Source organism: Pelecanus crispus, chromosome 5 (genome assembly GCF_030463565.1).
Source record: "Pelecanus crispus isolate bPelCri1 chromosome 5, bPelCri1.pri, whole genome shotgun sequence".
In the NCBI taxonomy this organism is placed as follows: domain Eukaryota; kingdom Metazoa; phylum Chordata; class Aves; order Pelecaniformes; family Pelecanidae; genus Pelecanus; species Pelecanus crispus.
Genome location: NC_134647.1, coordinates 72,425,809 through 72,446,379, shown reverse-complemented (window position 1 = coordinate 72,446,379; position 20,571 = coordinate 72,425,809). Strand labels below are relative to the sequence as shown.

At 63.3% G+C, this 20,571-nt stretch overlaps 4 protein-coding genes across 4 annotated transcripts in view; 3 read left to right on the top strand and 1 right to left on the bottom strand.

The window, feature by feature from the left end:
* Positions 1-697, top strand: part of IPO13 (importin 13) — a 31,722-nt gene extending 31,025 nt beyond the window's left edge. The window contains exons 18-20 of the mRNA XM_075711116.1: positions 63-152; positions 308-489; positions 601-697. Of these exons, the coding sequence (XP_075567231.1) occupies positions 63-152; positions 308-489; positions 601-697 (369 nt within the window). The remainder of the gene's footprint in view (positions 1-62; positions 153-307; positions 490-600) is intronic.
* A 1,344-nt stretch (positions 698-2,041) lies between these two features.
* On the bottom strand, positions 2,042-4,177 carry DPH2 (diphthamide biosynthesis 2). The gene is made up of 6 exons (XM_075711365.1): positions 4,034-4,177; positions 3,837-3,949; positions 3,440-3,660; positions 2,598-3,236; positions 2,269-2,454; positions 2,042-2,172 (listed from the first exon to the last, which is right to left on the bottom strand). Exons 1-6 carry the CDS (start codon positions 4,175-4,177, stop codon positions 2,042-2,044), a joined length of 1,434 nt encoding a protein of 477 aa, XP_075567480.1.
* A 403-nt stretch (positions 4,178-4,580) lies between these two features.
* On the top strand, positions 4,581-11,504 carry ATP6V0B (ATPase H+ transporting V0 subunit b). Its single transcript, XM_075711163.1, has 8 exons — positions 4,581-4,658; positions 7,889-7,937; positions 8,441-8,524; positions 8,988-9,065; positions 9,675-9,744; positions 10,090-10,141; positions 10,602-10,792; positions 11,179-11,504. Exons 1-8 carry the CDS (start codon positions 4,592-4,594, stop codon positions 11,203-11,205), a joined length of 618 nt encoding a protein of 205 aa, XP_075567278.1. The 5' UTR covers positions 4,581-4,591; the 3' UTR covers positions 11,206-11,504.
* A 2,889-nt stretch (positions 11,505-14,393) lies between these two features.
* B4GALT2 (beta-1,4-galactosyltransferase 2) lies at positions 14,394-20,123 on the top strand. Its single transcript, XM_075710400.1, has 7 exons — positions 14,394-14,400; positions 16,717-17,103; positions 17,479-17,714; positions 17,789-17,979; positions 18,231-18,353; positions 19,395-19,499; positions 19,670-20,123. The coding sequence occupies exons 2-7, from the start codon at positions 16,788-16,790 to the stop codon at positions 19,818-19,820; spliced, it is 1,122 nt and encodes a 373-aa protein (XP_075566515.1). The 5' UTR covers positions 14,394-14,400; positions 16,717-16,787; the 3' UTR covers positions 19,821-20,123.
* Positions 20,124-20,571: the final 448 nt, after the last annotated feature.

Sequence of the window (20,571 nt, the reverse complement as noted above, 5' to 3'; positions counted from 1 at the left end):
GGCGAGGGTGCTGCGACACGGAGCTTGCTCTGGCGCTGAGCAAGCTGGGCTCTGTGTTGCAGACGGAGCTGCTGCCCCGCTGCGGAGAGATCGCCCCGGTGGGACAGGTCGTGCATGAGAATGGCAAAGTGCTGCTGCAGGCAGTGCTGGAGGTGAGAGATGCTGGGACCACCGGCTCCCCGGGCAGCTTTGGGCTCTATTCCTGGGCAGCACCCCTGCGGAGCTGGGAGCAGAGAGCCTGGCAGCATGGGAGGGTGCAGACAGGGTGATGCCGAGGGCTCAGCAGGGTCTGTCTGCTCTGTGGCAGGGCGTCGGTGGCCAGGCCTCCCGCAGCCTCATGGATCACTTCGCAGAAATCCTCTTTGCCTTGAACAAGCACTGCTTCAGCTACCTGAGCATCTGGATCAAGGAGGCCATGCAGCAGGATGGCTTCCCCTCAGCCCGCGTCAGCCCCGAGCAGAAGGAGACCTTCAGCCAGCAGATCCTCAGGTTCGTGCACCCCTCCCTGTGGTGGCTGTGCCCCATGTGTGGTGGGAATGCCCCTCCTGCATGGCCTGGTGTGTCCCTCCTGCTTCATGTCTGTCCCCTCCGTCTTAGCAGAGAGCGTGTGAACAAGCGGCGAGTGAAGGAGATGGTGAAGGAGTTCACCCTGCTGTGCCGAGGGCTGCATGGCACGGAGTACACAGCAGACTACTGAGCACCTGGCTAGGACCGCGGACAATTTGCCCGGACCAGCTCTTCCCCGCAAGGAAGCACCCCCCATCCTCCCCGCCTTGCTGCAGTACGGCTCGTAGAATAACCCTCCACCTAGAATTAACCCACTCGGGACGCTCCTCAGCTAGATTTGGTGGCCGCATCTCGGTGTCAGCATCTTTGTTTCCCCCAGCATGCTCCCCCCTCGCAGGGGACGGGAGTGCCAGCTGCAGGAGGCGGCAGCGGCGGCGGGGAGCCTGGGCAGGACTGCCCCAGCACGGGATGCCCCGTGCCCGGGCTACCAGCCCTTCGCCGGCACTTCCCCGTGGGTGCCCATGCCCCGTGGTGGGGAGGTTGCCCCTGTGCCTGTGGCAGTGGCTGGCTGGGCAGGGGGGCTCGCCCCCTGCTCATTTGTATGTGTGTGGTTGGGAGGGGGGAGGCCCTGCACCTAATTATATTAAGAATATTTCTATGTTGTGGCTGTCGTTATTGTGGTGCCTGGACTTTGCCTGCCCCTTGCCTCTGGGGAAGAGCCCTCAAAGCCTCCTGTCCGCCCTGGCTGTGGGAGGGATGGCGAAAACCAGTTCCCCCCCGACCCTGCTTGCCATGCATGGAGCAGCTCATGGAGCAGAAACGGTCCTGCCCCACACAAGAGGGGCCAAGACTCCATCCCACTGAACGCGGGGTCCTCCCTGCAGCACAGGATGTGCGTGCCCCGCCTCTGTTCATCAGAGCGGTGAGGGGCTTGCTCACACTCGGAGCTCTCTCCCCTTGGCCTTAGCTCCCCAGCCCAGCCTGTGAATGTGGTTTCATTTCTGGGGGTCCCACTTCTGGTTTTCTGTTCTCTCAGGCTGGTTTTAGCCGACACCAGAGTGGGCACCACAATCTGTGTTTTCACTCTGGGATGTCTGGTATCACCCCTGCCTGCACTCCTCAGCCCATGTTTTATTCCGGAAGACAATTCACTCAAGTCCTTTTCAGTTCAGCTTTAGTTAGCAGCAGTAGCCCACATAAGCCTTGAGTCCTGGCGCTGTTGGCTTGTGTGGAGCTGTGACCTTTCCCATGCAGGGCCAAAGCTGCCCCGGACTGGGGAGCCCTCAGAGGCCGGGTCTGGGCCAAGTGCCTCTCCTGGTCCTGCCACTGCCCTGGCCGTGAGTCCCCAGACACACATGCAACTCCTGCTCTCCTACCACAGTGCTACCGATCCAAGGCCGCATCCAGCGTGGGGCCTGCTGGTGGCAGGTCTGGACCCTCCTGACACCCTCACGGCTCTGACACCCAGTGACAGGTGATACCTGGGCCCCTGCACGCCCCCTGCTCCTGGCTGGGTGCTGACGCTGCTGCCCAATCAGGGTTGCTTGCGCGCCTCATCCTCGTAGGCAATGGCAATCCCTCGTCGGCCCTGCACAGCCTTGGAGACGGGTGTCTGCCCCAGCTGCTGCTCCAGGCCCCGCCAGCTGCGGGACTCCAGGAAGGAGGCTGGGAGGAGAGAGAAAGGGAATTGTTACTGGGAGCAGGGAAGCGGCACTGCCCCTGCACCGGGGCTCCGCCCCACCACGAAACTGAATCACAAACCAGCAGGGCTGATCTCTGCGAGGGCCCGCGTCTGATCCCTGCAGGCCAGCGTGGTGCTGGGGGGCAGCTGGGGGGTCGGGGGGTCACAGAGGTGGGCGGCGCGCATCTCCCCTGTGATCAGCGAGATGTCAGGAACAGCCTCTGCCGCAGGGACGGCCGGTGGGAGCTCAATGTGCGCACAGGCACCTGCCGGGAAATAGTAACGTTAGTGTGCTGGTCATGTCTATCCTCCAACTGGCACAGAGCTGGGGCAACTGCGGCCTCCAGGCAGGGGAGCAGAGCAGGGCATGCCCAGGGGAGGTGTTGGGCAGCTGTTTTCCAGCTGTTACCTGGCAGCAGGTCTCGAAAGTCAGTGAGGTAGTTCCCCGTCCATTCGCGGGCTGGGTTACAGGCCAGCTCCAGCTCATAGGGGGTCACAACAGGCCGGTAGAAGTCGCTGGAGTCCAGCAGGGAGTTCTGAGTGCAGGCCACCAGGACGAAGATGTCCACCTCCAGGAAGTTGGCCAGCTTGGCAGGATTCGGCTTCCCCACAGCCAGTGTGTAGCTGCGCTTGCCGGCCCGGCGCAGAAGCTCCCGGAGGTGCTGCAGCACAGCCAGGTAGCCCGCCACGCCGAGGGTGCCCACCAGGATGCCCACCACCCGGGCGTCCCGGGCCCGTTCCACCAGGTAGAGGCGTCGCATCAGGGCCCGGCTGACGTTGAGGGTCTCGCGGCGGCCGCAGCCGGTGGCAGGATCAAAGGAGCTGAAGGGGCAGCAGTTCCAGGTCAGCATGAAGCTGGTGAGGGCCAGGCCCTCAGCTCCCACGTAGAACATGGCACAGTCCTGCAGTCCACCCGGCGCCTCCACAGGGAACTGGCGACCAAACTGCCGCACCTCCCCGGGTGGTGCGGGGCCAGGAGGATCGCCGCACACGACTCTGGAGAAAACAATATTGGGGTACTCAGGGCGCAACTGCTGCTCCAGCTCACCTGAAAGGAGAGACGAGTGAGAACAAAACATGGCCACAGACCTGACCCGCAGAAGGTGGGAAGGTACATTAGGGGAGAGGAGAGGACAGAAATCAAGTCTGACAGTGTCGGGGAACTGACTGCCTGCTGCTGCCTCTCCCCCTGGCAGCTCTGCAGAGCTCAGAGCAGCACCGGAGACCCCCTCCCTGCCCCAGGGCACTCACCCATTGCATGGGCATAGACCACATCGCTCAGCACCACCACATGGCTCTGCCGGTCGGGGTAGAGCTCCCGGAAGACCTCTGCACAATGCTCGATGTCCAGGGGCTGCTGCCCGAAGATGTGCAGCACCGGGAGCTTTCTGCAGGGGCTCAGGCAGGCCGGGCCGTAGTGCAGCACCGCCTCGGCACCCGCATGCTCGGCGGCCACTTCGTCCACACAGCAGCTGCGGGAAGGACCCGGTGTCAGGCAGGCCCTGCACCACGTAGCTTTTCCTCCTCCCAGGCACCGCTGTCCCCTGCCCGGGCAGCTCCGGCCCTCGGCCCTGCCAGGCAGGGGACGAGCAGCCCCGTTCCTGCCCGCGGAGGACCCCCGGGACACCCCCCGCGGCCCTGCACCGACCTGCCATACGTGGTGTCTCCCAGGACGTACATCTCGGCCCCGGTCGCCGCCTCCATCCGGGCCGCCACCGCCGCCGCGTCCGCCAGGAGCTCGTCGGGGAACTGGAGAGCGACCTGGGCGGAGGGGGACAGAGGGTGAGGCACCGGGAAGAGGCGGCCCGCAGCCCCCGGCCCCGCTCCACCCCTGGCCCCGCTCACCTTGCGGAACCCTCCGCCCCGCACAAAGGCGGCGGCCCGGCCCATCTCGTAGAAGCCATCGAGGTCCCCCTGCGGCGCCGCCGCCGCCGGGCCCAGCTCCCGCCGCAGCGCGGCCTCCCCGTCGCTGCTGAAGGCCGTTGCCATGGCGCCGCGGGGTCGGGGGTCAGTCCCGCCACGCGGGACCCCTCCGCCCGCTTCCGGGCTGGGGAGCAGGGCCGGCCAATGAGAACTCGGAACCGCCCTCCCCATTCTCGGAAATCCCGCCCCTGAGGGAGCGGGGCCTATCGCGCTCCACGGCAGGGCGGAGAGGGGAAGGGCAGCGAATGGAAAGAGGCGCTCGTCGCGGTGCATTATGGTTTGTGTAGTTCCCTGGCGGCTGTCAGGCCGGGCAGCCAATGAGCGGGCGGGGTGAGGCGGTGGCGTCACGCTATTTCCTCTTGGGCGCTGCGGTTCCGCTCACGTGTCCCGCGCGGGTCAGGTGACGCGCTCGCGCCCGGCCGGCCCGCTCCGCTCCGTCCCGTCCCGTCCCGCGCCGCCGCCGCCGCCGCCGCCGCCGCCATGACGGGGCTGGCGCTGCTGTACTCGGGGCTCGGCATCGCCTTCTCAGCCACACTGCTGGGCGTCGGTCAGCGCCGGGGCGGGGGGCGGAGGGGCCGGGCTGAGGGGCAGGGGGGGCGGTGGGTCACCGGGCAGGGCTGAGGGGCAGGGGGTCACCGGGCAGGGCAGGGGGGGCGGTGGGTCGCCGTGCAGGGCTGAGGGGCAGGGGGGGCGGTGGGTCACAGAAAGTAGTGGGCTGGGCCGTGGGGCAAGAGGGGGCTCTGGGCCTGAGGAGGGACTACGGCTGTAGCTCGGGCTTGTGTCTGGCTGCTCCCTTGCCGGAGAGGGGCTGGGGGGGGTTCGCTGTGGCGTGGAAAGGGAAGGCGGCGGTCAGGGGGTGCAGGGTCGTCAGTCCCCCGGTGGCCGAGCTGCTCTTGGGCAGGGGCAGGAGGGCTGGCCCGTGGCCTGCCACGGCACCCGGAGCGCTGCTGTGGGGCTCCTCAGCCTGGGTATCTCTGCCTGAGTGCTTTGAGCTGCGCTCACGGAGGGCTTGGACCTCCAGCAGCTTCATGTATCTGTCAGCTGCTGTTGGATGTGCAGCTTTTGGCGCTCTGAACCTGTCCGGTTGATCTGCTTCTTTGTGTGTGCGAGAGCAGAAAGGTGCTGATGGCAGTCAAAGGTGCTGATGGCAGTCAAAGGCTGTGTTTGGATTTGGCAGATCACGGGAGGTAAAGGCAGGCGCCTGGTTTTCCAGGCTGTGAGACAGCTGATGTCTCCTGGACAGAGGAGATTGCCCTCCCGCTTTACCAACCTGTGGCAGCATAAGGAAATGTGCAGGGTTTTTTTGACAATTGCAGAGTGTGTGGCTGTGTTGTAGCTTGTGGCGGCCTAGCCTCTGCTGCCGATGGCATTGGGCTCAGCAGCGCTGAGGATGGATTTAATGCTTACTGGGATGGGAATCACTGCAAGGGGTAGCAGGAAGACTTTGTGCTGGAGCTGCTGATTATTTCCTCTTTCAGCACAGAGTGAAGTGACCACGAGCCAGGCAGAGGCTGGGGACACCTTGGCTTTCCCCTCAGTATTTGGGTGAGGGGAGAGACCGAGTCAGAAGCTGAGGGTGTCTCACTTCCTCGTGCTTCCAGGGCCTGCTGAACCCAGTGCTGGGCACAGGGCTACCTTCCTGGGCTCTCTGAATCATGCGGCTCGCATCAGCGCAGATGCACACTGTGAACTTGAGACTGTTGGAAAATGTTGACGAACTGAGCCCAGATACTTTTGACTTCCCCTGCCCTGTTGCAATCCCTTTTCAGGGAAGGAGCGAGGAGGAAGCGGTCTCGCCCTGTACAGCGTTGCAGTGCCTCTTTGCCGTGAGCCCTGCTATGGTGCTCCGGTCCTGTTGCCCTGGCTCTTTTCTGCCTTTCTGGCTGCAGGACTGGGAGACAGAGCTCACAGGAAAGCGTCCTTCACCCTGTTTCTTTTGTATATGAATCCAAGGCTACATCTGCTCTGGAACAGATGGAAGGTGCCCCAAGGATCTGCCCTGAGCTGGATATAGCTCTCTGTTACTGCTCCTGGGCAGTGGGGGTAGCTGAGGCTGGCTGGCTTCAGTTCCTGCTCTGTGAGCAGAGCAGCAAAGCCAAAACAGAAGTCCCAGACTGGCTGGACCCAGCCCCATAGAGATCATCCCTGAAGGTCACCAGGCGTGTGGACCGGGGTGCAGCCTCCCTCTGCGCTCCCTGGCCGTGGTGACACTGTTCCTTGTTTGTGTGTGTTGCTGCAGGGGAGGGGGGCACCACGACTCTGCAGGCAGGAAGAGTGACAAGCGTTACTGCTGCCCGTGTTGGGGCCTGCTCACCTGGCAGCGCTTGTATGTTGTCCCGGTGCATGGGCTGCTGAGCTCTGAGCTGCGTGTGGAGGGGTGCTAAAGCGCATGGGGATGATGGGGACATCCCTGCTGTGAGGCTGGCAGGTCTCCCTATGCTGCAGCACAGGGGCTTTCTCATGGGATGAGTTGTCCTCAGGTCTTGGCATGGGCAAGGAAGGGCTCCTCCAACCTGGGGCACATGGTCCTGCCCCTGTATTGCTACTGGGCACACTGCTGGCTTGCCATCACCCCGGCCTCCAGGCTGCAACTCTGGGGGGAAGGGAGCAGTGGCATACATGCAGTGGCCTCTTTGCTGCTTTTAAGCATTTCAGAAGTCTCCCGTTTCCTCTTTTTCCAGCAGTACGCAGGGTTGGTGTCACAGAGACACTGGCTCTAGTCAGCAACGGTAAAGAGCCATCCTTTCACCCACTTTATCTGGTGTGGAGCAGACAGTGCCTGCACTTATCTGTTCCTTAGGGCCAGGTCTCTCTTTTTCCATCTGGGCGCTGCAAGTCATGCAAAGAGCGAGTGTCTCTTCTGGTCTGTGGCTGTGTTTCCCACCCACGAGCTCAGAGAAAGGCAGGGTTTCAGCGCGAGCGCCTCTGCGTCTGCTCCAGCTGTGCAGAGCTGCTGGGTGCAACTCCCGTCTGCAACTCAGCACGGGAGAGGACCACTCGGGGTGCAGCAGGGTGAGCTGCCCTTGTAATCCCTTCATGGAAAGGAAGGGCTTTTCTGGGTTTCTCAGGGCTGCGCTTTGGTGTCTGCTGCCTGTGTTGGAGTACAAATTTCTCTGGAAATGACTAACCTTGGGGGAAACACTGAGGACAGCAGACACGTCTTGAACATCCACAGCCTTGGAAAGCGGGGTGCTGGGGGGCAGCTGCAGCTTCTGGGATGGGCTCCTGGGGAGCGGCAGGGACCCTGGTGGGATGGTGACGGAGCAGCACGTGATGGTCAGTCAGGGTACAGCCTCGCACCTCTCGCCTCCCCTGTGAGAGAGAAGAGCTTGTGGCTGGTCACCTGGTGCCGTGGCTCTCCAGTGGGGCTGAGCCATTGGGTGATGTGGATGGAAACTGTGCCAGGGCACAGGGCTCCCTTCTGCCAGCATGGCCTGTGGGTGCTCAGCAGGGTCAGGGAACAGAAAATGGGTGCAACAACCACAGCAATCCTCTTCTCGGTGAAGACTGGGATGGTGTCTGGAAGTATTGTGGGTCCGGGCTGTATCTGTCCTGTGCTGATGTGGGAGTGCTGGGGTCACTGGGGCTGGACTTCGGTGGGGCACCCTGTCCCACAGCTCTGCACTCCTGAGCCAGTCTTCCCAGTAACACTCCTGTGCGCTGTGGTGTGCTCCTGGGCCTCTGCCCCAGGGCTCCGCAGGCTGGGGGGGAAATGGCAGCACCCAGGCTAGTAGCTGGTGCCTGTCTGAAGGTTCCCATGTCACTCTTGCTTTCCAGGGATCTGCTACACAATATTTGACTTGGGCTTCCGCTTCGATGTGGCCTGGTGAGTTCCCTGTAAATACCAGCATCCTCCCCACTGAGCACAGGGCTGTGTGAGGTGGTGGTCCGTGTTGGCAGTGTGTGGCAGGGAACAGCACTCGCTTTTGAGCAACAGGCAGCAGTCACTGCATCACAGAGGAACAAGAGTTACAGTGCTCCCTGTGAGGCAGGATAGATGCAGCCCATGTGTATGTGTGGCTGGCTCCATATAGGGTCCTGGTGCAGCCATTGCTGCCCTTCCCACCTCTGTCCCAGCATCCCCCCTCTCCCATCAGCCTCCCAGCCCAGGCTTCCCCTTCACAGTAAGGGTTTGGGAGGCAGGTCTCAGTCCATGCAGGTGAGGGTCCTGGATCCCTGACTGGCAGAGAAAGGCTCTTGTGGGCACTGTCTGGCAGCGCCCAGCCCATCTCAGTCTGCACAATGGGGTGGGGGGTACCTGTTGTGAGGCTGTGCACCATGACTAGAGGGGCTCAGCTTGGGTGCTAACTCAGGGCACTTCTTCTCCAGGTTCCTGACGGAGACCTCACCCTTCATGTGGTCCAACCTGGGCATTGGCCTGGCTATCTCCTTGTCCGTGGTGGGAGCTGCTTGGTGAGTGGGGCTGGCTCTTCAGCAGGCTCCTGCTGTCCTACCTCAGTAGTCACTTATGTACTGTGGTTTCCCACGGCAGGGCAGAGGCAGAACAGCGTGTACATGCAGGGGTGTGGGGCTGGGTGGGTCACTGCAGCAGTGGGGCCAGGTTGCTGGGCTCCTGGGGGATCTGGGCAGACCACCTTGTGGGCTGCAATGGCAGTGGAGAAGCAGGGACGTCCCTGGCTCTCTGGAAGCTGTGCCCCTGAGCCCAGGCCATGCAGTGGTGGCTCTGGTGCCCCAGCAGTTGTGCTGGCGTAGGTGGTGGAGCATTGGCCACTTGTACCCTGGGGGTGGACAGGCCAAGTCTGCAGTGTCCCCCAGCTGCATGCCCAATTCTTTGCTCAGCTGGAAGATCCTGGTTTCCCTATTGAATCCTTCAACGAGTGCCAGACCCTCCACCAACCACCCTTGTCTGCCACAGGGGGATTTACATCACGGGCTCCAGCATCATCGGTGGTGGAGTCAAAGCCCCTCGGATCAAAACCAAGAACCTGGTCAGGTAAGCGCAGGCCTGGGGTTAGTGCTCATGCTGCGTCTGAGCGGGGCAGGTCCCAGCCCAGTGCAGAGGCTCCTGTCCTGTCTCTAGCTGGGTGCTGCTGGCAGACTGTTCCTTGCTGAGCTGTTTGCTTTCAAAACAAAGAGCCCTAAAGGAGCCAGAGCGCTGCTTTGGAGAGTCACTGTGCGATATCACGCAGTGAATGAGCCCACTGTGTTCAAAATAAACACCCTGAGATCACACTTCCTGCCCCAGGCGAGGGTTCCCCTGGCCAGACCTTGCACAGCCCTTCCCCAAAGGAGCAGAAGGGGGCTGGCGGAGGGCAGGGCTCCCTGGGGCTGCTTCCCACCAGGTTGTAGCAGCTTCCTTGGGGGGCACAGCACAGCCAGCACCTGGCCTTTGTTCTTGGCAGCTCTCCCTTGTTTGAGAGGAAAGCAGTGGGCAGGCTGGGCTGCCTTTCTGCCCTTGGCAGCAGTGGGGCAGGCCATGGAGGGGTCTGGCTGCTGGCTGGCTGGGCACGAAGTGGCAGGGGCTGCTTGGGGTCGAGCAGAGCCTAGGACACTGTGCCCAGACTGACTGGGACACTGCTCAGACTTTGCCTTTCTCCCACAGCATCATTTTCTGTGAGGCTGTGGCCATCTACGGGATCATCATGGCAATCGTCATCAGTAACATGGCTGAGGTACGGACCTGGGCTGTCCTGCTGGCCCTGAGCCGGCCTCAGGGCCACAGTGGGGATGGGGAACCGGGTGCGGGCCAGCATTGTGAGCTGTGGCCATCTGGGGACTTTGGACACTGTTGTGGCTCTGGGAGCCCCTGGGCTGGTGGTCTGTGCAGTGGCCCTTGTCCATGCTGAAGAGTGAGTTCGGGGAGCACACACAAGGCAGATGCCATGAAACCATCCGGGGACATGGAGTTGTGGACCAGCTCTGGCCAAAATGTGGCTGCCTCATGCTGTATCGGGGACAGGTGCCTCTCCCAGAGACCACAGACTTGCCAGTAACCTGGGCCCTGTGCTTTCTCTCAGCCTTTCTCTGCAGTCACCCCAGAGACGATTGGAGCCAGGAACTACCACGCAGGTAAGGACTACTCAGTCCCTGGTGCTGTCCCTGTGAGCATTGCCACACCCCGACCGTCACCTCCTGCTTCTCCCTCTGCTCTGGGCTGTAGAGAACTGGACTGCAGGGCCTGGCTCACCTGGCCCACGGCCTGCTGCAGGTGTCTGAAGGACGTGTGACTCCTCTGCCAAAAAGTGGCTTTTTAGTTATTCTTGATGTTCTCTTGCACCCAGCTGGGCTGTGCTGCTCAGCGGCAGCACCGTTCCTCCCTTGGGCAGCAGCAGATTACTGTCACCTGCTGGCCTGGTGCTGCAGGAGCTGAGATGCACCCTGGAGCAGTCCTGCTCCCTGAACAGGAGGATGCTGTTGGTGCTTGGCAGCTCTGGGTCTTCTGTCACCTCAAGGCAGAGCTGCTGCAGCGTGCCCTGGGTGGGGTTGGAAGGGGGTTACCCCTTGCTCTTGCAGTGTTCCTCTCTCACAGGTTTCTCCATGTTTGGGGCTGGCCTGACCGTGGGGTTATGCAATCTCTTCTGTGGGGTCTGCGTGGGCATTGTGGGCAGTGGGGCTGCCCTGGCTGATGCCCAGAACGCCAGCCTCTTCGTCAAGATCCTGATCGTGGAGATCTTTGGCAGTGCCATAGGGCTGTTTGGGGTCATCGTTGCTATCCTGCAGGTACCTGCCTCCTGGGGCCACCAGGCTTATGTGAGCACAAGGTGCCCGTCACCCTGGGTGCTCTTCAGCTCTGGGGAGGCACACCTGGGCTCCAGCACAATCCTCTGCATTGTGATGGGGAGGCTCCTCATAAGGTTTGGGGTGGCACAGCTCTCCTCACAGCATACTGTGCCTATTTGTGGCGGTTGTGAACTCTTTTGATGGCCCCTCTGAGCAACTGTCACTGAGTGTGTCACCTTGGGTGCACCCTGCATGATGCTCATGTCTTATTAGTGGGGCTAATAAGCTGTCTGCAGCTTTTGGACAGTCCCAGAGTGCTTGGGTGGGACTGGGGTGCTGGGCTGGGGTTTGTGGGGCATGGCCTAACCTCTCTTCTTTCTTTCTAGACATCTAAAGTAAAAATGGGCAACTGAGCCCTGTCCCACCCAGCCTGTTCCAGCCCACCCCAAGAGGTGCTGTATATATTTATTTAATGTTTCTATCCTTGACTGGGGTGGGAGCTGCCTGGCAGTGGGAGCGGGAGCCCAGCTGCGTAGAGCCCCGTCCCGCCGATCAGTCGGCCCCTCGGAAGAAACAAATTTCTCTGTGTGAATTCTGCCCCCAGCGGCCCGGCCCAGCCCACGGGGCTCTGCTGCTGCGTATCCCCGGTGTGTGTAGAATCAACCATCAGTGCAATTCTGTGTCCGTGAAATAAATATGGTTCTCGTCCAAGGATGCAGCTCTTCCTCTGCCCTGTGCATGCCGGGGAGGCTTGCAGAGAGCAAGTGCTGATTTGCGCTGACCCCCTGCTCAGAGATTCCCCTCTGTGCCTCTGGCAAAGTCCCTGCCTGGCTCTGGGAGCCTGGTGGTGTCCTCCCTGTGTGGGGTTAACCCTGCTCCCCGCTCAGCCTGCAAGAGGCCGCCCTCTCTGGGCTGTGGGAACACAGAGCTCTGCTTTGCTGCCCGGACCAGGTAGGAGGCTGCTGGAGCAGGCAGCAGGCAGCTCCCCGCTGCCTCTGCCAGGCTCCAGCGCTGGCACTGCCCCACGCAAGGCATGCTGGAGGCACAGGCACAAGCTGGTTTGGGCCTTTCGGCTCCCATCCAGAGTGTTCAGTGCAGACGGAGCGTACGCAGTGTCTGTAGCCCCATTGTGCAACTGGGGGGCACCAAAGGGCAGAGGAGCAAAGTTTTTGCCCCTTCCAAGGCTGTCCTCCAGCCAGCAGCTCCCTTGTCTGACTGTTGGCTGGGGGCTGCTGCCTGGGCAGGTGCTGCTGGGTGCTGGCGCTCTCCAGTCTGCAGTGCCCCTCCATCCTGGGGGGTCCTGGCAGAGGTCCCAGGGGTGGAGATGCTTCATGCTGGCTCTGCTCCCCTCTCCCTGGCTGTGGTGAATACAGCGTGGGGAAGCCGGCTGTGGACAGCTGGGCCTGCAGCTCTTCTGCTGCTTGGGGGAAGGGAAGAACAAGGTCCTCCTGCCTCCGCTCTGCTGAGAGCCTGGAGCTGGTGCTTCTGCAGTCTGCTGTATCCAGCACAAGGCCCTCATCCTGCTGTGCTGCGAGTACACCTTCATAGGGGGAGCATCTATCTGGTGCTGTTAGTGCTGTGTCAGAGCGGATGCATGCCTGGAGCTGCCCATCTCTCTTCCCACCTGGATGCAACAGGCTGGGGCAGTGGTGGGGCTGCTGGAGCTGGGGAAGGGTTCACACCTGCCCATTTTGGCCCTTGGGACTAGGGCAGCTGCCTCTGCATGGCCTCTCTGAGCTCTGCCAGTTTACCAGCTCTGCTCCCTGTTGTCCTGTGCGTTTTGGGACAGCAGTGTCTCAGCCTGGGGCACAGGAAGACTGCTGTGCTGGCCGCGCTGGGGCTGGAGGCTGCAACAGGAGCTCTGCATGCCCCACGTAACAGCAGGGACTCAAGCTGGCCCTGCCTGCTCAGAAGAAAGGGTGTCGGGGTGGGCAGGGTTTTTCCTCTCCCACGTGAGGGCTGTACGCCCATCCCCTGGCATTGCTGCTGCTGCTGCAGGCCAGGGATGTCTGAAGGCCCTGGGAGCTGCGGGGCCATCCTGTCAGACCTGTGCCAAACTCGCGGGGCTGCCTTTGGGAAGGAGACGCCTGGGGTTGGAGAGCCTGCACTGGCGGTAGAGAAGCTGCTCCATGGATCATCTTCCTGGTTAACAACTGTCTGGAAAGACTCGCCCACTTGACTTTCAGCAATGGGTCTCGCTCTTCCCTGCCTTGGCTTAATAGAAATCCATCCCGTCAGAAATCCCCCTCTGCGAGGTGCTTTTCTGCCCTCCAAATCCTGCCTGTGTGCGTCATGGCTTTGGCAGGGGAACATGCTCTGGATTTGCCCGCAGGCCCCTTGTGAGGACATGAGAGTGATCAGGGCTGGTCTCGTGGTAGCGTGGGTGGCCCACGGCCCCCTCCTGCAGCCCGCGGCAGCAAGGTGAACACGCCCTGCGCTCCCTTGTTTGAGGCGCGTGTGCTTGGGTTCTAGAATTTTGCACTTGGGTGTGTTAAGTACCTGCTGCTCAAGCATGGAGAAAAAACTTAAGCGGGGCTCCAGCATCTTTCACCTCATCTCATTTAGGAGTTGAAAGCTGATTTGGTGACCATGTGTAAGTACTCATGAGGGAAATGCCACCCATCAAAGAGCCAAACCAAGAGCTGGAGGCAGAAGTTGGACAGCTTTCAGCGAGGCTTGCTTGCAGGGGTGGAGCAGGGCAGGGCTGGTTCAGTGCTGCTCTGATCTCCGCGGTAAGGTTGTCTTCTGAAGGGAGCTGCCGTGGGACGGAGGGAAAGCCATCGTGCAGGTGAGCGGCCAGGTATAGGGCGCGAGGAGAGGCCTCGGAGGACCGGGGCTGCTCAAAATGGGCACAAACGCTGTGGGGTGGCTGGCAAGAAGGGAAAGTCTGCAGGCGGCGCGAAAATTACTCGTGGTGGGCCGAACTCTTGGTGGGACCAGCCCAAGATCTTTTGTTGGTGCCGTTGTGGTAGGGAGAGTGGAATTTATTGCTAGGAAACACCGAGAAACGTGGAGGGGGGGTGAAGGAGCCACAGATCGGTTGCGGTGGGTGCTGAGCCAGCACCGACACTTGGGGACGCAAGAGTCACCCTGGGTGGGTGGGTGAAAGCGCTGCCAAAAACGCAGCGGGAAGGAGGGGAGAAAGAAACACCGAGAGGCCCTGCCCGTGTCCCCCGGGGGTGCGCGGAGGGGCCCCGGTGCCCGGTTTGGGGCCAAGGGCCGAGCCTCTCGGGGCGGAGCGGGGGTCACCGAGCATACCGGAGCGGGAAGGGGCGGGGGGGGGCCTGCATCCGTGGGGTGCCGGTCCCGGCGGGGCTGCCCTCGCCCGGCGGCAGCGCGGTCCCGGAGCGCGGGGCGGTCGGCGGCGGCGGCCCCGCCCGGTGCGGCGGCGGCGGCGGGCGGAGCCGGCGTGCGGGCGCGGCCCCGTCTCCCTGCGGCTCTCGGTGGTGCGGCGGCCCGGCCGGCAAGGCCCCCCCGCAGCTCCGGGCATGGGAGCCCGCGGGCCGGCGGCCGGGGCTGGAGGAGGAAGAGGAAGAGGAGGAAGAGGAAGAGGAGGCGGCGGGGGCCGCTGACCGGCGCTGGGGCGGCGCGGCAGCCCCGAAGCCGCGGTGAGTGGAGCGGCGCGGACAGGCCTGGCCGGCTGGGAGAGGCCCGGGATGGCCCCGGGATGCGACCCGCGGGATGCGATCCCGGTCACTTCTGGGTGGCACCGCCCCGGCTCGGGAAAAAAAGCCTCTTGTTGAGGTTGCTTCTCGTTTTTTAATAAGTTTTTGTGCGTGTCGGGGACTGGGAAAAATTCGGGGAGGGTTGGTTGTGCTGAACGTGCCCTCTCGCCCCACTTTTGGCCAGGAGGAGGGAGGCGTGGGGGGAGCCGATGGCCCCGGGGCCATCGGCTCCCCCCACGCCTCCCTCCTCCTGGCCCAGGGATGTCCTATGGGAAGAAGGATGGATTCCATGGGGATAAGCATCCCCTCCAAAACAAGCATCACCAGCCCCATGGCACACACCCCACACTGGGGTGAGTCCCCGGGGACCAGCTCCCCAACCCCAGGTTGCTTTTGGCCTCTCACACCCTGCGAAGATGCTGCGGTGTAGGGCGGGATAACATCATATTTCATAGCCCCCCACCCGCTTAGCGGGTGTTTTTAAGACCTCATGTTCGTGGCATCCCGTGGCCGCCGTTTGATGGAGCGGTTCGCTTTTGTTCCTGTCGAGCATCACTCTCTGCTTGCCTTGTGGACCACCCCACTAAAGGCTCCCTAAAACCCACTCTTATTTTTCCCTAGCACCTCCCTGCCTGGCTGTCGAGACGCCACCGCTCCATGTGCTGCCTGCTGCGAGGGCTGTGGTTTTTGGAGAGGGTTTCTGGCAGGCACTGGGGGCAGGCAGGTCCCTATGTCAAGGGCTCTGCTGGGTGACGGGGCACCGTGACCGTAAGAAGGTTTGGGAGATAATGGCAAACCCAGCTTTTTTCCAAAGGGTGACTTTCTAGAAAAAACCTGGAGGAGGGGTTGGGGTGCTGGGGTGTGCTGGGAGACCCCTGACCCCGGCAACCCCACTCTGCTTCCTGCAGAGAGAGAGGGTGGACACAGGTGGGGCATCAGGCTGGGAGCCTTTTCCAGCACCTCCCTGCCTGCAGTGGGCTCCTGCCAGCACCCCGCTGCCTGCCGGGGTCAGCCCTGAGGCTGGGAGAGGGCAGCCGGAGTGGGGTTGGGCGGGGGGTCCTGCTTCACACCTCCGCTCCGATCCCCGCTCCCAAGCTGGTGCAGCCATTGCTGCCGGCTCAGTGCCCTGCAGCTCCCTGGGGGGCCCCACCGGCCAGGGCCGGCAGCTGCCGGTGGGCTGGCCCCAGGCCTTGGGCTGGTTGCCAGCACCCTCGGGTCCTAGCTGCGCTCCTGCCAGGGGGGTCCTGCCACAGCTCCCCGCCTGCCAGGGTCCCCCCGGGGTCCCCGCAGTGTCACTGGCCTCTCCCAGGGCCCTCAGGGCCTTGCTGGCCCCCATGCCTGCCCCTCGCGGTTGCTTTGCCCTGTCCTAGCAGCTTCCCTGAGAGCAGGGACCAGGGCAGAGACTGGGGCAGGAACCGGGGTGCACGGCCGTGCTGCGGCCCGAGCCCCGGCGGTGGCAGCGCTGGGAAGGGCTGGACAGTTTGGCTCAGCCGGAGCTCTCTGGTGACTCTCCCGGCTGCCTTCCGGATAAGGTCTCTGGCCTGGCTTCAGGTGTCATGTGGGAGATAAGGGGACCCTGGCTTCCAGCGGCCCCCAGCGTCCCGGGGGGCCTCGCCACCGGCAGCAGGAGGAGAGAGGACCCACACTGCTGGCTGTAAGCTGGACTCCCCTGGATGCGGCAGGGACCCCTGCCCCGGGGGCCGAGACGTCCCGCTCGGCTTGGCTCGGTGTCTGCCGTGCAGCTGTTGGCCCCGCTGGGCGCCCTGAGGAGGGCCCCTGCCGGCATGGCGCTCGCTGCCGGCCCTGCTTCGGCGCTGCTGCTCGGGTGCAGCGCTGCAGGGGGCGTTGGGACGGGGAGCAGGGAAATGGGGTGCTCGGAAAGGAGTGGCTGGTGGGGGCACCCACAGTGCCCCCGGGACACCCCAGGCTGGCTGTGTTTTGGAGAGCATGACCTTCAAGGCCCCAGCCTCCATGGAGGCTCTTTGCGACACACGTGGGGGTATCCCCATCCCCTGCTTAGGGGGTGACAGGGACGGGGAGCGGGTCTGGCCTGGTTTTGGCCTTGGAAAGCGGGGAGGAGACTTGCTGCATGGGGCTGGGGACCTCTCACATCTTCATGGCTGTGCCTTCAGAGCAGGGGTCCGAGCGCAGCACCCCCGCAGGGTGCTCTCTGCCATGCTGCCCAGCTGCCCTGGTGTTGTTCAGGCTGGGGTTGGGAGCTCAGGCTGGCGGTGTCCTGAGTGGGGGCTGTCTCGGCAGGATTGGGACCGTGGCTGGAGCCGCCCCCCTGCCCCGCTGAGCGCACATGTCCGCCTGCCCGTGCCCAGAAGATGACCAGGCTGCTCTTGGGGGTGACCCTGGAAAGGATTTGCAAGGCCGTGCTGCTGCTCTGCCTGCTCCACTTCGTCATCATCATGATCCTCTACTTCGACGTCTACGCGCAGCACCTGGACTTCTTCAGCCGCTTCAACGCCAGGAACGCCTCGCGCGCCCACCCCTTCTCCAACTCCTCCCGCCCCAACGGCACCGTCCCCAGCTACGGGCTGGCTGGTGCTGAGGCCCCGTCCCCCAGCGCCAAGCCCAGCGCCAACCAGTCCGCCACCGAGAAGCCCTTGCAGCCCTGCCAGGAGACGCCTCCTGGCTTAGGTGAGGTGTGCCGGGCGAGCGTGGTGGGGTTTGGGTGCTGGCTCTGAGCGTGGGGCTGGGGTGGGCACCCGTGGGTGGCATCGCTGTCCCCTGGGCCCTGGGCATGGCTTCCCGGCAGTCCCGGGGTAGAGCAGTGGAGAAACCCCAGCCTGGAACTGGTACCGGGACAGCTAGTTTCAGGTTTTGTTAGCGGCTTGCCCAGTCTCTCTGCCCCTGTTTGGGAAAGGTTTTGGGTGTCCTCTGCCCTCGGCAGTGCCAGTCCCCCTTGCAGGTCCCCCTTGCTGTTTGCTCCACTGGCCTGGCTGGGAGCAGCAGATGACCATGACCCAGACTGTGTCCCATCCTGCGGGCATCACTCTACCATCCCTCTTGCAGTCGGGCGCCTGCTCATTGAGTTCAGCTCTCCCATGAGCATGGAGCGGGTGCAGCGGGAGAACCCCGACGTGCGCCAGGGTGGCAAGTACACCCCCCCAGACTGCCTGCCCCGACAGAAGGTGGCCATCCTCATCCCCTTCCGGCACCGTGAACACCACCTCAAGTACTGGCTACACTACCTGCACCCCATCCTGCGCCGGCAGAAAGTGGCTTATGGCATCTACATCATCAACCAGGTGAGGGGGGGCAGAGGTGAGGGGTTGGCGGGGCCAGGGTGCTCAGGCAGGCATTGCTGAGCTCTGCCCCATAGTTCGGCGAGGACACCTTCAACCGGGCCAAGCTGCTCAACGTGGGGTTCCTGGAGGCCCTCAAGGATGACGAGGAGTATGACTGCTTCATCTTCAGCGACGTGGACCTCATCCCCATGGACGACCGCAACCTCTATCGCTGCTACGAGCAGCCACGGCACTTTGCTGTTGGCATGGACAAGTTTGGGTTCAGGTGGGTGCTCTGTGGGCTGGGGTGTTTCCCTGGGCAGGGCTGGGATGATGCCAGGGCCACCAACCTCTGGTCGCTCGGGGCAGGCGTGGGGTCGCTGGCTCGAATTGTGCATGTGGGATGGGAGAGGGTGCAGAGCCCTGGTGGGAGGGTGACACAGGGGAGGGCTGGTGCTTGTCCCTGGGGGTCCCCATGGGGGTGACCCCCATCCCTGCCTGTCCGTGGGGGCTGACCTGTTTGCTGTCACCCTGCAGGCTGCCCTACGCCGGCTACTTCGGCGGCGTCTCTGGGCTGAGCAAGTCCCAGTTCCTGAAGATCAATGGCTTTCCCAACGAGTACTGGGGCTGGGGAGGAGAGGACGATGACATCTTTAACCGGTAGGTGCCGACCCCTTGCCAGCTCTGGCTGTTTGATGTGTGCTGGGGCTCCCCGCCGAGCACTGACCTGGCACCCTCACCAGCACCGGGGCTCCTAGTTTTGCGGGGGATGTGCATGGGGCATGCCACATATCAGGGAGGTATTTAATTACCCTCCAACTTGAGGATTGGTGACCCTCACGGATCACATTGGCCCCTCCCAGGCTGCTGGGGGGCCATGGGGCACCCATGTGCCTTCCTTGTGGCTGAACCCCCCCTGCGTGGTGGGGCCCAGCCCCCTCCCATTGCAGTGTGAGCTGCGCCAGCGGCACAGCACGCCGACGGGCTCCACTCCAGGCTGGGGCTGGGATGCTAAACTTGGAAGTCTCAGTGGCGGCCGCGCAGCAGCCAAGCTGGCATTTCTGCCAGCAGCCGGCAGGCCGCAGCACAGCCACGTGCAGAGCCGGAGCTGAATCCCCTGGCACGCACCCTGCATTGGGTGCCGGAGCCGGATGGCTCCTGCCTCGTCTCCCGCGGGTTTCCCCACGGCGCTGGCCAGGGGAGCAGCATGCGGCCGGTGGTGACCAACCAGCCTGTAATGGCCGGGTGAGCAAAACACCCCTTGCAGGTGTCGCGGGCACGGTGGCACGGTTGTTTCCATCCAGGGTGGGCTCGGGGTGGGGAACAAGCAGAATGTGGAGCTCTGGGAGAGCTTCAGGCAGCCCTTAACGTGGGCGGGGGGGCGAGGGAAGGGCCGGGCACCGGCATTTGGAGAATGTAAACAGCACAGGCTGACCGCAGCTGCTGGCCTGTGGAGCCGGAGGGCACCGGGCGGCAGCAGTGATTTGGGCACACTCTGCCATGAGGTGTGCGGCACCCGTGCTTTGGGCATGTTCTGCCGTGGGGCATGCAGCACCCTCGGTCATGGCACTGGCCCGGCCATGGTCTGGCTTTGCTCAGCTTGGCGTGGCACAGCCAGGGGCTGACCCCAGAGGTCTCTGGGCTAGGGAATGTCCCACCCCAGTGCCCGCACGCTGATGCCCCCCTGCTCCTGGCCCCCAGCATCTCCCTGAATGGCATGAAGGTGTCGAGGCCCGACATCCGCATTGGGAGGTACCGCATGATCAAGCACGAACGCGACAAACACAACGAACCCAACCCGCAGAGGTGAGTGAGTCACGGCGGACAGGGGCAGCCGGGACGCCGGGCAATTGCTGGGCCTCCTCCGGCTGCTGGCTCCCCTCCTCTGCTCACCCCCATGATGTTCCGGCACCACTAGCACCATGGCAAGCCCCCCTGGCCCCCCTCCCACCTCATGCTGCTCCCATTTCCACCAGATTCACCAAGATCCAGAACACCAAAATGACGATGAAGCGGGATGGGATCAGCTCACTGCAGTACCGGCTGGTGGAGGTCTCACGCCAACCCATGTACACCAACATCACGGTGGAGATTGGGAGGCCGCCCCCCCGCCTGGCCCGGGGCTAGTGCTTGCCCTGCCGGCAGAGCCACCAGGAGAAGGCTCTGTGCCCAGGCTGGCTGGGCACGGCAGGTTTTGCCCCGGCTCAAGAGCCAGGACTGGACGGGGATGTTTTCTGCCTACTCTGCTGCCTTCTGGAGACAGCTGCCCCCCAACCAACCCCTTGGTCCCCAGGATTTCTCTGTCCCCTCTGTCCCCACGAGTGTGTTTGCAGGATCCCCGCCCCATACTCGGTGTGTTGGCGGACGAGCCCTGCCGCCCCACATGCGGCTCCTGGTGCAGAGGGAGGGGGCAGCCCCAGCCCTGGCGAGGAGCCCCCTGCCCACACCAGCTCCTGCCTGCACCCCAGGCGGGGAGGGTGAGATCCTGCTGCTCCAGGAGAGCTGAGGGGTCCCCACCGGCACTGCGAGAAGTGGGGTGCAGGCTTCCCCCTTCGCCAGTGCTGGAGCTGCTGCTGCCCCAGCTGGGGGTGGGAGCAGCCTGGGCCCCCTCCCGCAGGCAGGACAGTGCTGCCCCAGCCGGGCGCTGCCCGCGCTGCTGGGCACGCAGACATGGCTCGCTGTCTTCCTCTGCTTTAGTCTGGTGCTTAGAGCCGGGCCCTGTCTCAGCTCTGCCAAACAGAGACCTCTGGTTAGCGAACGCCCCTCGCTGTGCCTCAGTTTCCCCAGGGCTGGGGGGTGGGTGGCGGCCGTATCCTGTCCCCTCCTCCCCAAAGGCAGATGCTGTGTGTGCGTGTGCAGCCCCTGCCTGCGCCTGCCC